Raw genomic sequence first — 13,681 nt, forward strand, 5'->3', positions numbered from 1 at the left:
GCGAATGAAAAAATAACACATCATTTAAATTGCGTTCTGGATTAAAAAGGTGTATTTTGAACAGCACAAAAATGCTGGAAGGACAGAAGTTGTCCTTTTTAGTTTCAAAAGGATAAGAGCACATTGAAGAAAAATATAATTTAAAAAATAAATTCCAAAATACATCACCTGCTCAAATGTTTTGGCACTTAAGTGCAAATAGTTTTACAAGCAAACAGAAACAAAACAATCTCAAATTGTTCACGGACTCAGAAAAGCACATTCTGACACATGGCATCAAGTGACTTTGGTATATAATTTTTAAAAATATGAATCTATTAAGTTGTCCAAGTTTTTATTGTGTTATAAATTTTGAGTCTTGCCTGAGCAAGAGGCTTCATTAAACTCTGGAAATCTTGTTATGACTTTTGGGTTTTACGTGCCACTCAATGGTTATTAGTGGCTTAAATTGCACATTCTCACATCTAGAATTTGGAGATACTAATCAACCTAACCTATATGTTCTATGTGGCAGTTAACCAGATCCACATATTATATCATGGTACCGAGAAGTAAAATGTTTTTAGTTTCTAAACTTAGCAATCAAATACAGCAGTCCTTTGTAGTTGGAATTGGCACTAGGAAAGTTGGTGACCTCAATTTCTGCTTCAAAAGAGCTGGCACATATAAAGTTTTGAGAGAGTTTAATAAAAAAAAAAAATATATCTATATATATATATATATAGATATATATATATATATATCTATATATCTATCTATATAGATATATATATATATATATATATATATATATATATATATATATATATATATATATATATATATATATATATCTATATAGATAGATATATAGATATATATATCTATATATATAGATAGATAGATATATATATATCTATATATATATAGATATAGATATATATAGATATAGATATATATATATATATATATATCTATATATATATAGATATAGATATATATAGATATAGATATATATATATAAGCTATTTACAATCCATAATATCACTGAAGATGAAGATATTTCTAATTATTGTTTTTCTTCCTATTATGGTATCTGATATCTGACCTTTTTATTTAACCTGTCATAAATGTATTCTGGATAGTTACAATCAAATGTTTAGTTATTCAAAGTTCAAGTATAGACATTTCAGACAAAACTGCTGTAGAATAAATATATTATATTACTAATTTGTTTGGTAAAGCATAATGTCATTTTTTTCTAGCTGTGATATGGCTGAAAAAGCGTGAGGACAACAGAAAGCTGTTTCTTATGTCACTATTAGTAAGAATGATGAACCTCTGAAAGTCTCACAGTGGTTGGCAAACAAATTAGAGGCATTACTGCCCCTTGTGGAAATATTATTAGCATCAAATTACAGCAAAGTGCCGGGAAAAACTATTACCTTTCGATTTGATGGCCGTATTAAATGATCAAGTGTGTTAATAGTTGTATTTTTGAATTTGGGAACATCTATTATCGTTAAGTTTTGAACATTTAAAATCATCTTATCGATGTCTGGATTGTTCTTCATTTTGCATATATATTAAACTAATAAGAATAAAATAAAATAAAAATGTATAGTTTATCCAGTTACAATGGCAGATGTATGGCAGATATGTAAAATGTTTCTTCTTATTTAAATTCTGCTTCAGCTATCCATGCTTTCCAGACAGGCATATTGCGTTTATGTCATTTTTTTTTACTAATTGCAATTTGATGAAGGTGAAAAAGTGCTTTCTTATACTGTCAGTATGAATCCCATTCCGATTATAGAATACTCACACAAGCAATAATTTAAGTTTATCAAAAGGAAATATAATTTCAGAAGGAACTCTTTAATCTATCAGTATTATTCATTTCCTTATGTGTTTAAAACAAGAATCCACTAAGTCTTTGTGGTGGATTCCCCAACCTGGTGCATTACTGCCCCCTTTTGGTAGAGTTTATAGTACCACATCACTGCTATGCATTGGGAGAAAATCAAGTATTGCCTCTGAAAACAATAATTAAAAGGCAAATTTGATTTATTTAAATTTTTGAACATTGATTTAAAAAATTCAAACAGTAATGTGAATTCCTTAATAAAATTTGTTGTCATGTTACACATATTGAGAATTAAGTAAATGGAATTTTAAATGTTGTTCATTTAGATATGTATTAAAAAACAATGCGACTGAGTAATGAAGAGTGGTTTATTCAAATTAAAAATGTACGTATTTGATTACGTTTCAAATACAACTCTAAAAATGTACATTTCTCCTGCTGATGATTCTGTTTTAGATATCCGAAATAACAATGACGTACTTCACAGAACGTGTTGGCATTACACACGAATGGGAAAAGTGAAATCAATTGTCCTATGACAAACATGTAAATTATCTCCAATGTAAAAAATTTTCCCGAAATTTTTATTTTGTCCAGGAAAAGATTAATATTGGCAAAATGATATCTTCCCATTTATATGATGAATTAGCTTGCCATAGCCTCCAACAGAGTTAAGAGGGAGGGTTCACATCGCACCGGTCCCTTTGTTAAGCGCCAGTGTCTTGTCTGCTGGTATTGTTCGCCGTATTTGTTAAGGTTTTGTTTTTAACCCCATTCACAAAGCTGGTCGTGCTAAAGATTTGCTGTACTCGCTGCTGCCTCAGTAAAATAAACATCCCAGAAAATTAAATAAACACTAATTAATTAGATAAAATACTGTAGCAAATAATATAAGATTTGGCATCGATATCAGGGAATTATCAATTTAAATTATGTAAAGAATCTTGGGTATCAATTCCTGTTTGTTGGGTGGTGATAGAAAGACGTCTCGTTGTGGTGGATACACAAAGCAACCGGGTCTCCACGGTAACGGGGTGCGTGCAGCCATGGCAGCGGCGCGCTGCACCGCACGGCCATCCAGTGCGTGGCTTCAGGACGCTCCGCTACATCTCAGGAATGTGAAGGGACGGCGTGGAAAAGAGAGGGGGTGTTACTCGGAGAATAAATAAATAATTAAATAAAGAGACCCCCAGCGGGCATTTGGGAATGTGCCAGTGTCCACCCAGAGACACACACACACACATAGAGGGAGAGGGAGAGAGAGAGAGAGTGAGAGAGAGTGCTGACAGTGTGTGGATGATGTAATGCGGATGCAAAACATTCCCGTTAATTGGGTTACCTTTAGAGAAATATGGGCACTTTTGGGACATTGACTACAGACTGCTTGTTTGCTTTACGCCACGGATAAACATAGTCAAAACGAGAGTAATGACTCATATAAATAGCGTGGAAACAGAAGATTATTTATTATACCCTGGTGGGCGATAAATAAGTAAACAGTTCAGGCTAACTCGTGGTGGAAAGAATTGCATACCAGATTACATTTATGTAATTACAGGGTAAAACGTAAGGCCAGATTTATTATCTACGAGTCTTATGTTTATGCAGGACATAAACATAGAGAGAGGAGTGGGCAAGAGGGGCAGGCAGAGACCAGCTTCAATAATTTATACAGATAAGATTAGAGATTTTTTTTTTGATTCAGGATTATTTTTCCTTTATCTTTGTAATGCATGCATTTGTAGTGTCGCAACCTCCCAGACACATCCACCTAGCCATTTGATTTTCCTTTTTTTATATATATTAATTTATTTATTTATTTTCCTGTATTTTATCAGAAAAAAACCTCAAACATTTTTTGGGAGGGAGGTCTGGCAAAGAGCCACGTTGAGACAGACATAAAACAACTGAAATCAGGATAAAATGTGTAGATTCATCTGAAGACATTTAAAGCTTTTGCAAGGTAGACCAAACAATTATTATTATTTTTTATTTTATTTTATTTTATTTTTTACAATTATGTTCCTCGAGAGTAATCCATCAGATAAGATATTTCAGGACATTTCTTTATGTTTGTATCTTTCTCTGAGGTCAGTGAAGAAGAAACACAACTGCTGTCCAGCAGGATGATTTAGGGGTTTGATGCCGGCCAGAGCCCTTCTTCATGCTGTTAGCATGTTTGTATGTGTCGGTACTCGGACACATACAAACTAAGTCCAAAAGACATGCATATGGAACCACAATTACATAAAATCCACCTTTTATGGTTGTAAAATTGTAAAAAAGAAAAAAAAAGTTAATGAGGATTAAAAAATACTCCTGCTCCCATTCCTTATGCTTATTCATTTATTTTGGTGGTGGGGGTTATGCTGACATTTATTAAACTACATTGTGTCTGTGACGGTAAAAAAAAAAATTACATTATGAAAAAAGTATTTTCTAATAGTGCTTAATAATATTAAAGTAATACCAATTTCAACATACTGGGACACCAGAAAGGATTGAGCCGCTAATGTTAAGTGAAAAAAAAAAAATTGAAATTCTCGAGTGTATTTGCAGGAACGGCTCCCACATTTTCCTGCGCACTGTCTCTTTAAGAGCCATTCCCGTGTACGCTGAAGATCTTCAAGGCTGACGGCTGACAAAGGACTGAAGTGAAACGGGATGCAGAGAAACAAAATCAGTCGCGACAGCACTCAAGTTTATTAAACCTTTAGACAGTCTCAGTGAGACAAGCGTGTCTGCAGATGACGACAGAAGTCACATTTGAAGTAGAAAGTGTACTTTTATTATTTCAAACTTTACTTTACACCTGTCGAGGTCTGCACCTCATACCTGTCTCCTTTATTCTCACTTTCTGACACATTTATTATTGAAAAAAAAAGTCTCTAAAGTCTCCTTCGCCCCCCCCACCCCTGTTCTGATGAGAGTCAATGAACGAGCTGCTCGGACTCGATGTCTTCCTGATACAACAAGGAGGAATACTGCAAACTGGCTAAAACAAGGCAACATGATATATACAAAAAGAGAGAAGAAGAGAAACAGGTACAAAGCAAAACAAATTTGCTGTAATCCCTCCCACCCCCTCCATGATGTGACCCTCTTTTTTTCTTTTTTTTTTTTTCTTTTTTGTTTTTCCTTCTGTAAATAGAACCAACAAAACAATCATCGGCTGGTTATTTACATGCACACTACTACTTCCCACCCCATCAAATTCAAATAAAAATACACACTAATGCCTCATCCCAAAGCCATCTGATCTGAACACATGCCCGACAGATATTCCTGGAAACAAAAACAGAAATTGGCACCTTTTATTATCAGGACATCGCATGGACGGATTACTGTCCAACAGCTGCATTACAGTCCAAAATAACACCAGTCACACGGAGTGCGTGTGTGTGTGTGTGTGTGCGTGTGTGTGTGAGAGAGAGAGATTATTGCACGGCAGACTTAACACTCTGGTTGCTTGTTTGTTTAGTTCTTCTGTACCAGAACAAACACTGATTTATGCGAGGCTGATCCTTTAAGGAGTTGTGGTTTCGATGCCCTCTCCTACGGGCCTGAGGTGTGCAGCAGTTGCAGCAGCATGGGAGGAAAGAAAGACGGCTTTGGGAGGAGGAAACTGCAGGACTGCTCTAGCTTTAACGTCACACTCTAAAACGACAACAGGTATGAGCTGTGCCTCGGTCTATCGCGCGGCTCCGCCCCCTCCGAAAACATCCACACACACACACACACACAGAAATCAAACAAACACAGAGGCGCAAAGTGGTCGTAGAGCCCAGAGGACAACCACGAAGCACCAGCTCGGAGCTGCGCAGTCGTATCACACACACACACACACACACACACATTTCGACTCGGGAGGAAGCGCTCAGAGCTGGCAGTTTTGAGTGAATCTTCTCTGAATTCCCTCCAGCTCCTCTCCGCACCGGGAACCGCTGGTTCGTGTCTGAGCTCTGTCACGTTCGTTTCAGGGCTGATTTCAGTTTTCCTTCCTCTGACACAAAACACACAGACACACGCAAACATGCTCACGCCGTCACTCCTCTCCGGGGTCAAAGCTCCGTTCCTCGGGTAAACTGCGACACAAACGAGTGAGTGTAATCGGGGGTGGGGTGGTGGGCGACCTGCCGCTTCTTTCTTTCTTTCCATCCACAGTGACAACTTCAGGCTTGGGCCTCAAGGGGGCGCTACCGACACTTAACCAGCACTGGGAGGAGGAGAGGATTAAATCATAGTCAAAATTAATTCCCTTTGGTATAAGAGATACAGCGTATTTTATTATGATTTTATATGTTCAAATTAAACACATTAGTGCATAACTTATTTCAGGAGGGGAAATTCTGTCAAATGTATTTGACAGAATCCACTAAACTGATCTTTATTTGTATTTTGCCTCTCTATGTCAATAGGTTGGAGAGCAACCTTTTGCTGCAGTTACAGCTGGACTTTGACTAGACCTTTCTAATAAGTGAATATGTTAAAATGGTCTGACTATATGTTTAAGTTTGTCCCGTTGATGGGTTAAAAAGCGCAGAGAGTTTTTCCAAAGTTTGTCATACTGGTTCAGAAACATCTCCACGTCTTTATTCCCATGATGCTCTCCAATGTTCGCTATTACATCACTGATGCCTCCTTAGTACAGCTGGATTTATACCAGGATCTCTGTTGACTAAATGACTTCTGAAAGAAATCGACTGAACTGAACTTTTATATAGGGAGAACAGAACAAAAGGGACGTAACAATACAAATACATGCTTATCTTTCCTTCTGTTTCACAACAATTATGGACTCCATTACGATGGTTCGTTATACATAGATCCCAATAAAATTCATTGTGACGCTTTTGGTTGTATTGTGAGAAAACGTAGAGTAGTTCAACGTGTGTGAATACTTTGTGACTCACGTGTAAAGAGGCTGTAGCTGCAGATGAGAGGACTTCTGGGGTGGCTGGTAGCCGTACGAGTCGAATCCACCAATAAAGTCAACTTGAAAAGGCAAAAAAAAAAAAAGGAAAGAGAAATGTAACATCAATATCACCAAGTGTTCTAGTTTAATCAGAATCTATAACAATAAGAGAGTTTATGAATTCATTTGACTGTATCTTGGATTTACAGCAACATCTACAGTTGTGCACAGAGGCCATTTAAATGGATGGTTGCTGATTTTGTGACCAGAAAATGCATCTTTTTTTTCCCAACAGCTGAGCAGTTTTTCACCTCTCTTACCACCCTGCTCCCCGACCCTGACGGCAGGATGACGTTTGGTCCTCCGCCAGCCTGGCTTGCCAAAGATCCAGAGGTTTCAAAACATTTTTAATTGACGCTCTGACTCTGGCCTCATAGCCTTACCTGAATGTCCATTTTTAAGAGTGTCTCAGAGAAATGGACCTCTATCTCCCTGGAGAAACGATATGAAATAGCCCAATAGCCAGTTTATTCTAATAACTCAAAATCAGTTCTAATAACTCAAAATGGGAAAAAAAAATGAGAGAACATTCCACTCAAACTATAGGCGACTAGATTAGTAGGTCATCGCACATCTGCTTTCTTTCAAAGGTGTGTTTTCTATTCTCTCCTTTTTTCAAGAGTAGCTAATAGACTTAGGTCTGCTCCATATTTAAGTGATTTACCAGAGGAACCATTCAATCTGACCAAGCAGACTATATAATATTTTTCATTGCACTGGAACTCATAAATGAGTCATAATTACTCATGAGGATGATGCGGTCATTTACTAACATCCATATAAAATGTAATACCGAAGACGACAGATGCTGATAGGCATTATTTCCATTATCCATGTGAGAGCAAAACCTTTCAGACTTCAGAGAAAGAACATCAATCATACGTGCTACGTCCTACACCAATTTTTGTGTCTCATAGAGTGAGAATTAAACTCCGATGAGAAAGACCCGCAAGACCCACAGATGGCCGGCCCGACAGACAGCCGCTGTGGCGGTGGGAGTACTCCAGCCCACGTAATGCTACCCACAGACGGGGAGCTCAGATCACCAGGAGGGAATCCTGCGCACTCAGATCTCTAAGCATGACTCACGCAAGAGAAGACAACAATGAGATGGCATCTCTCTCACACCCAAAACCTACTGAGCGCCACCACCACCACCACCCCTCCCGAAAAAGAACATCCTCGGCAGCAGAACGAGTCGACCCGATACCATTGTCACGACACTAGCAGACCCCCAGAGAGCACTCACAGCTGTCCTCGTCATCCTGGAAGACTTTGCTCACGTAGCAGGCGTACACGAAGCCGAAGAGCTGTTGAGAAGTTGGAAACATTCCAGTCAGAGAGCACGTTTTGGTTTAACAGTCTTCGAAAAATAACAGCGACAACAACAACGGGTGCCGAAGCAAACTTTAATAGGAAGTCTCGTGTCAAGACACTTACAGCCAAAAGGATCTGGATGGCCGAACTCAACACCTCGATGTACTGGTAGTCGAGGAGACATCCCGACACCGTGATGACGTGATGGTCGTCGGGGGCCAACCGAGAGTCCAGCACTGGCGTCACGAGGCAGCCGGGGCCGTGCTCCATCCACCACGAACGATGGAGGGACGTGTTGAAAGTCATGAGAAAGTCCCTGTCCTGGAAAGCGTCTGATTGGTCAGAGATGTTTCTCCGCACAACATAAAGGGACTTTCAGAGCACCAATCAGTCTTCAGACGTAAAAGACTTTTAAAGACTGGAGGGAGAGGTCTGGTATCTTTAAACATGCTCTAATTCTTCTTTACTTAGGTGCAATCTCTATGCAAGAAGGAAATCTTAAAGCTACACAGCAAACCATTGTTTACAAAAGACAGACTACATTCTTTATTAAATTAGAAACTGTTAAAGCAGAGGAACTCTGAAATTTTAAGTTAAACTGTGCCCATTCAAAACCTGAAATTGTCAAATTTCAAAAGTAGATACACAACATCACCATTAGGTTTGTTTGACCCGAATGAAAATTATCAATTTTATACTGTTTAGGCAAGAATCATGTTGCCGCTAGACACATATATGTGTATCACATAATTCACTATCTACTGCCCAGGATTAAATCTCGGTGACTATTTTTTTCTAACTCAGTCAGATTTTCAAAAACAACTACAATTATTTTTGACTATATTTTTGTCTCATGTTGTTAGTTTACATAAATTTCTATCCTGGTTTTAGTCATTGGGTTTGAAATGAAGGATGACAGTTTATTATTACCAAAATTAACACCGTGTGAAAAGAGTGAATCTATGTTCATGGCAGATTAATTCAATTTCTCCTGGTAGAATTGTGACTATTTCCAGAGGAGATAAAAGATTTAAAAAAAAAATTGAATTTTGAGATAACTGATTAATGTATTTATGGAAATCACAACGGTGATACTGGAGGCTGGCCCAACTCATCTATTATGGACTGAAGCATTACTGATATCGATTATTTTCTGGTGTCACGACAGCGATACTGAAAGGTGAAACAGTTGTAGCACAAGCTCTGCTCATTTTTTCTACCCTAATCATCTCACTTTCTCAAAGGAATTTTGGTTCCTTAACACAGCACATAATCTGAACTCTATATGACTTTTTTTAACCTGAAAAACTGATTTGAAACAAGTGACGCAAAACTCAATTTTTTTTCTTAAAATAGATTATATAAAAAGTAGTGAAATAGGCTTTGATTAGAGTAACACATGGACTCTCACAGAATTGAATGTGTTTACCTGCGACAGGTTTCCCACTTCCAGGTAGAAACAAATAATGAAGGAGTTCCATCCAACCCACAGGACCAGCCATACTGCATACTGCCAGAAAGATCCAATCAAAAGTGCTTTTATGAAATTAAATCAGTTCAGTGTAGGATGCTGATAGGGGCGGTAGGGGGCGGGGGGGGGGGGGTACGTGGCACTCACAAAAATGAGGTATCTGAAGCGAAACTGCACAGTGCCAAACATCCCCAGGATGACGGCCATAATGTGCAGGAAGTTGGCCAGGATGGGAGCCCACTGGTAGCCCAGAAAGTCAAACACCTGCCTCTGGAGGGCCGCCACCTACGGAGGTTCAGATGCACACACACAAAGGCCTGTCAGTGGAGGGATAATCAAAAGCACGCAGGGACATAAAGCGTCCTCACTTAATCAAGGTATCACACACGCACAGAGTGACAGGGACACACATATACGCGAGGCTGCCGCAGCTGTTACCATGGAAACTGCCTGGAGCACCAGCCAGTCCAGGGACTGTAAAAAGGACCACCCCTTACAAAAAAATAAAAAAAAAATAGCTGGGCCAAACTAATGAGAATCTATGGGCCAAATCCCTCTGCAGCACAAAAACTCATCAGCACAGCAAACAATGGCCACAATGAGCAGCTCTAACGAGGCTGCTAGGCACACTCACACCATGTCTTAAACATTATAAAAGGAATGTCTTAACACTTTACTGCCTGCATTACATAAAACCTAAACAATACTTTTGCTGTCACAGGGATTTTAAATCCATCAAAAGTTTATGCAGTATGTAAATTAGCTAAATCAGGTAGAATTTATCATAACTTTAACCACTAGATGGCAGCAAAGTGATGCAGGGTATGTGTTGATTATGCATTAACAGGCGTCTGTGGCGTATATATATATATCTCTCTGTGACTGTAAGCTGGTTAAGTTTGGCCATTTTTCGTATAGTCGAGCTGGGCTGCTGCCCCAGACCAGTAGGAGCCGTTTAAGATATCTGGGCTCTGAAAACCTGAAATGTGTAGAATGTTTAACAAGAATGAGGCTAATTTCTAATCAAGCTTTAAATATTAATGACATTTCGAGTAATTCAGTTTTCCATTTATACATCTATCTGTTTCCATGAATGACAGTTTTCTATTACAACCAATTAAAATGGCAACGTCTTGCCAAATATACTTGCCAAACAAGTAGGCTTGTCACGATATCAAATTTTGCCAGACGATAAAATGTCCCAAAACTTATTGCGATAAAGGATAATATTGGTATTTTCAGACAATTTCCAACTAATATGATGGTAACAATGGAAGAATAATGCAACACTTTCTCAAAGATCAATAAACTTAAAATTTTGATGAACATTCACGTATTGGAACTGGAAAACATTTTAAATATCCAAAACAAATAAACAAAACAACAGAAACGACAACTAAAATGAATTCTGAAGTGTCCGTAGACAAAACTGTCTTTCAAAAAAGGGATAAATGAAACCAAAGCATCAGACTGAACACCAGTTTCGGGAAAAAAGGAGAGAGTAAAGAGAAAAATGACAAATCGAGCAAATGAAAATGATTGAGTTTGCTTTAGTTTATCTTGTGATTAATCAATTTGTTTATTGTGACAGGCCTACAAACAAGTAATAGAAACAACATTTTCTACAACATCCTTAGCATGCTCTTTATTAATTATCATTCTACCACTGTATCAACACCATCAGTTTTATTGGTGGTGCGGTAAGGAAATATGAAACCATAGTGTTAAAATGGACAACACGGGGAAAAAAATTTGATCTCGGACACTTTTTATGGCACATTAATGGTGCTGTGGTGCCTGGTGACCTTAACAGGAAGTAGGGCCCCTAATTATATTCCGTTTAGGGCCCCGTACGTTCATGGGCGAGTTCTTCTAAAGATTCACATGATTTTGCCTACACCAACATGCAGAGGCTACCCTGTTCCCTCTCCTTCAGGGAACCACAGCCTCGCCTGTAATGTGGGATGGCGCCCCAGCAGCTGCAGCTAAAAAGCTATGTGTGTGTGTGAGTGTGTGACTGTACAGGGAGGCTGGACAAAAATGTCTGATTACAATGTGTGTGTCTGTAGCACGCCGCTCTAATTATATCTTGGTGGTTAGAAAGGCAGTCTCAGCTGTGGACACACAAACACACACATGTATTAAAACAGAGCCGACCCAAGGCAAAAAGTGAACTAAGCAGCTGCTTAGGGCTCCCAAACGAGGGTGATTTATCAGTGCTAATCATGCAAAACAAAACTTCTGGTCCTTAATGTAAAATATTACATGTGAATCAATGTAGTCACGTTGTAACAAGTTTTAAAATACATGTGGAACAGATTAATGTAGTAAAAGTAAGCCAGCATGGTTTCACTCTGCGTTTTCTACCTCAAAAACAAGAAAACTAATTAAATCTATGACAACAGGAAAACATATTAATACAAACACCTGTTGTGCTAGATGTATCAGTTTTGATGGATGAATTTCTGAGACCTCTGCATCTTTAAAAAAAAAAGAAGTAATTTTCCTCAAAAACCTGCTATATCAAATGATATGCCCTCTAGTGGAGGATCTAAGTACAACTGAAGAAAAGTGCCAGTGTTACCCAAAATTCAAAGATGGCAGTGTGAACTTTCAAGAAACAGTTTCCTCGTGAAATGCAAACTCTTAATGTTGGAATGATTACTACCGAACATGAAATGTTTTTCAAATTTTATGTCCTTTAAAAAAAAACTGTCTAACAGAGTCATACAGTAAGTAACGTAAATATGAAATGCTTTATGGCGTTACTTCAAGTACAAAATTATATTATGGGTCAGTATGTATGTTTTATACCTGATTTAACTTCAAATTAGATAGAAAAAGCAAAAACGTCAACTTTATATTGTTGAACGCTTAATGTAATATTAATGTAACTATATCAATATTTAGATATTTTGTCAAAGCATCTAAAAAACATAGTTTGTAAAGTATAAGATTTTCCTACAACTGTTTATTTTTATCAGAGTTTAAAGAGTTAATACATCTGGTGTAAATTAAATGTAATTTGGAGAACTGCAGGGATTTAAACTTGAGTGATAGTCAAGGAACATTAGTAGAGACTTATGTTGGTTACAATATGTGCCTAGGGCCCCATTCAGTCTTGGACCGGCTCTGTATCAAAGCATGCTCACTTACCAGCTGCAGTGAACAGATCACCAACAGCGTGCATCTGCCGTCACACTTCCCCATTTTGGAGGGCTCGGGTCGCGGCTTGGAGCCGCGGAGGCTCCGGGGAAACGACGAGTCCCCGGTCAGATCCAGACTGCCTTCCCGTCTCAGCTCACACCATTCCCGGGATGAACAGACCTGCACAAGGCCGCCGCCACCGCAGCCGCTTCCTCCGGCGCTTCCACTCACAGTGGCTGATCCATCTCTAGCCTGCGCTTTTGTCTACACAATTCCAGTCGCTGGAATGTTTTCACGGGGAGGAAAAGGGAGAGGTGATGAGAAGGAAGGAGGTGCTGGGGGACTCCGCTTCACACCGGCCTGCTGCTGCTGCTGCGAGGTCCGTCCGACTCCGAATCACCTCGGCCACACCTTCCGGAGAGGGGGGAGACACACAAAGGCACAAAGAGAGACGGAAAGCTGTCACAATCTGCCCCAGGCTGCAGACTGAAATGAACATCATATGATACCGGATCACACGGAGGGGTGGGAGGCAGCGGGGAGGAGGGGACCGACCCCGCATTAACACTACGGCTAACGGTCGACTCCTCCGCCGCGGACACAAAGCAGCCCGCCCGGACTCCTCCTTCCACGGCGGGTTTCCATCCCATTCTCCCCGCTGGGATCCCGCTCTGCTAGGAGAAGCTAAAAAAAATAATAATAAAGAATCAAGTTAACGGGGAGATCTACTCACCAGCACCGGCTCTGGCCTCCAACGTCTCCGTCTCGCAGCGTCTTTTGTCAACAATCGGTGCCGGGGCGAGCGCAGGAGGAGCCGGGGGGGAGAGAGAGGGAGCGGAATGAGGGGGTGGGGGCCCACAGTCACCGCGAGCCCCCCCCCCCCCCCCCATGAGGAGCTGTGAGGGTTCTGCAGGGGCGTTCAAAA

The 13,681-nt window shown here is 39.5% G+C and overlaps 1 protein-coding gene across 1 annotated transcript; it reads right to left on the bottom strand.

Moving 5' to 3' along the window:
• Window positions 1-4,611: 4,611 nt before the first annotated feature.
• On the bottom strand, window positions 4,612-13,624 carry nkain1 (sodium/potassium transporting ATPase interacting 1). The gene is made up of 8 exons (XM_014987648.2): window positions 13,490-13,624; window positions 12,766-13,167; window positions 9,757-9,894; window positions 9,568-9,648; window positions 8,262-8,459; window positions 8,071-8,131; window positions 6,760-6,841; window positions 4,612-6,062 (listed from the first exon to the last, which is right to left on the bottom strand). Exons 2-8 carry the CDS (start codon window positions 12,817-12,819, stop codon window positions 6,053-6,055), a joined length of 624 nt encoding a protein of 207 aa, XP_014843134.1. The 5' UTR covers window positions 12,820-13,167; window positions 13,490-13,624; the 3' UTR covers window positions 4,612-6,052.
• Window positions 13,625-13,681: the final 57 nt, after the last annotated feature.

Source organism: Poecilia mexicana, unplaced genomic scaffold (genome assembly GCF_051168715.1).
Source record: "Poecilia mexicana isolate PSO_F unplaced genomic scaffold, ASM5116871v1 scaffold_11, whole genome shotgun sequence".
Taxonomy (NCBI): domain Eukaryota; kingdom Metazoa; phylum Chordata; class Actinopteri; order Cyprinodontiformes; family Poeciliidae; genus Poecilia; species Poecilia mexicana.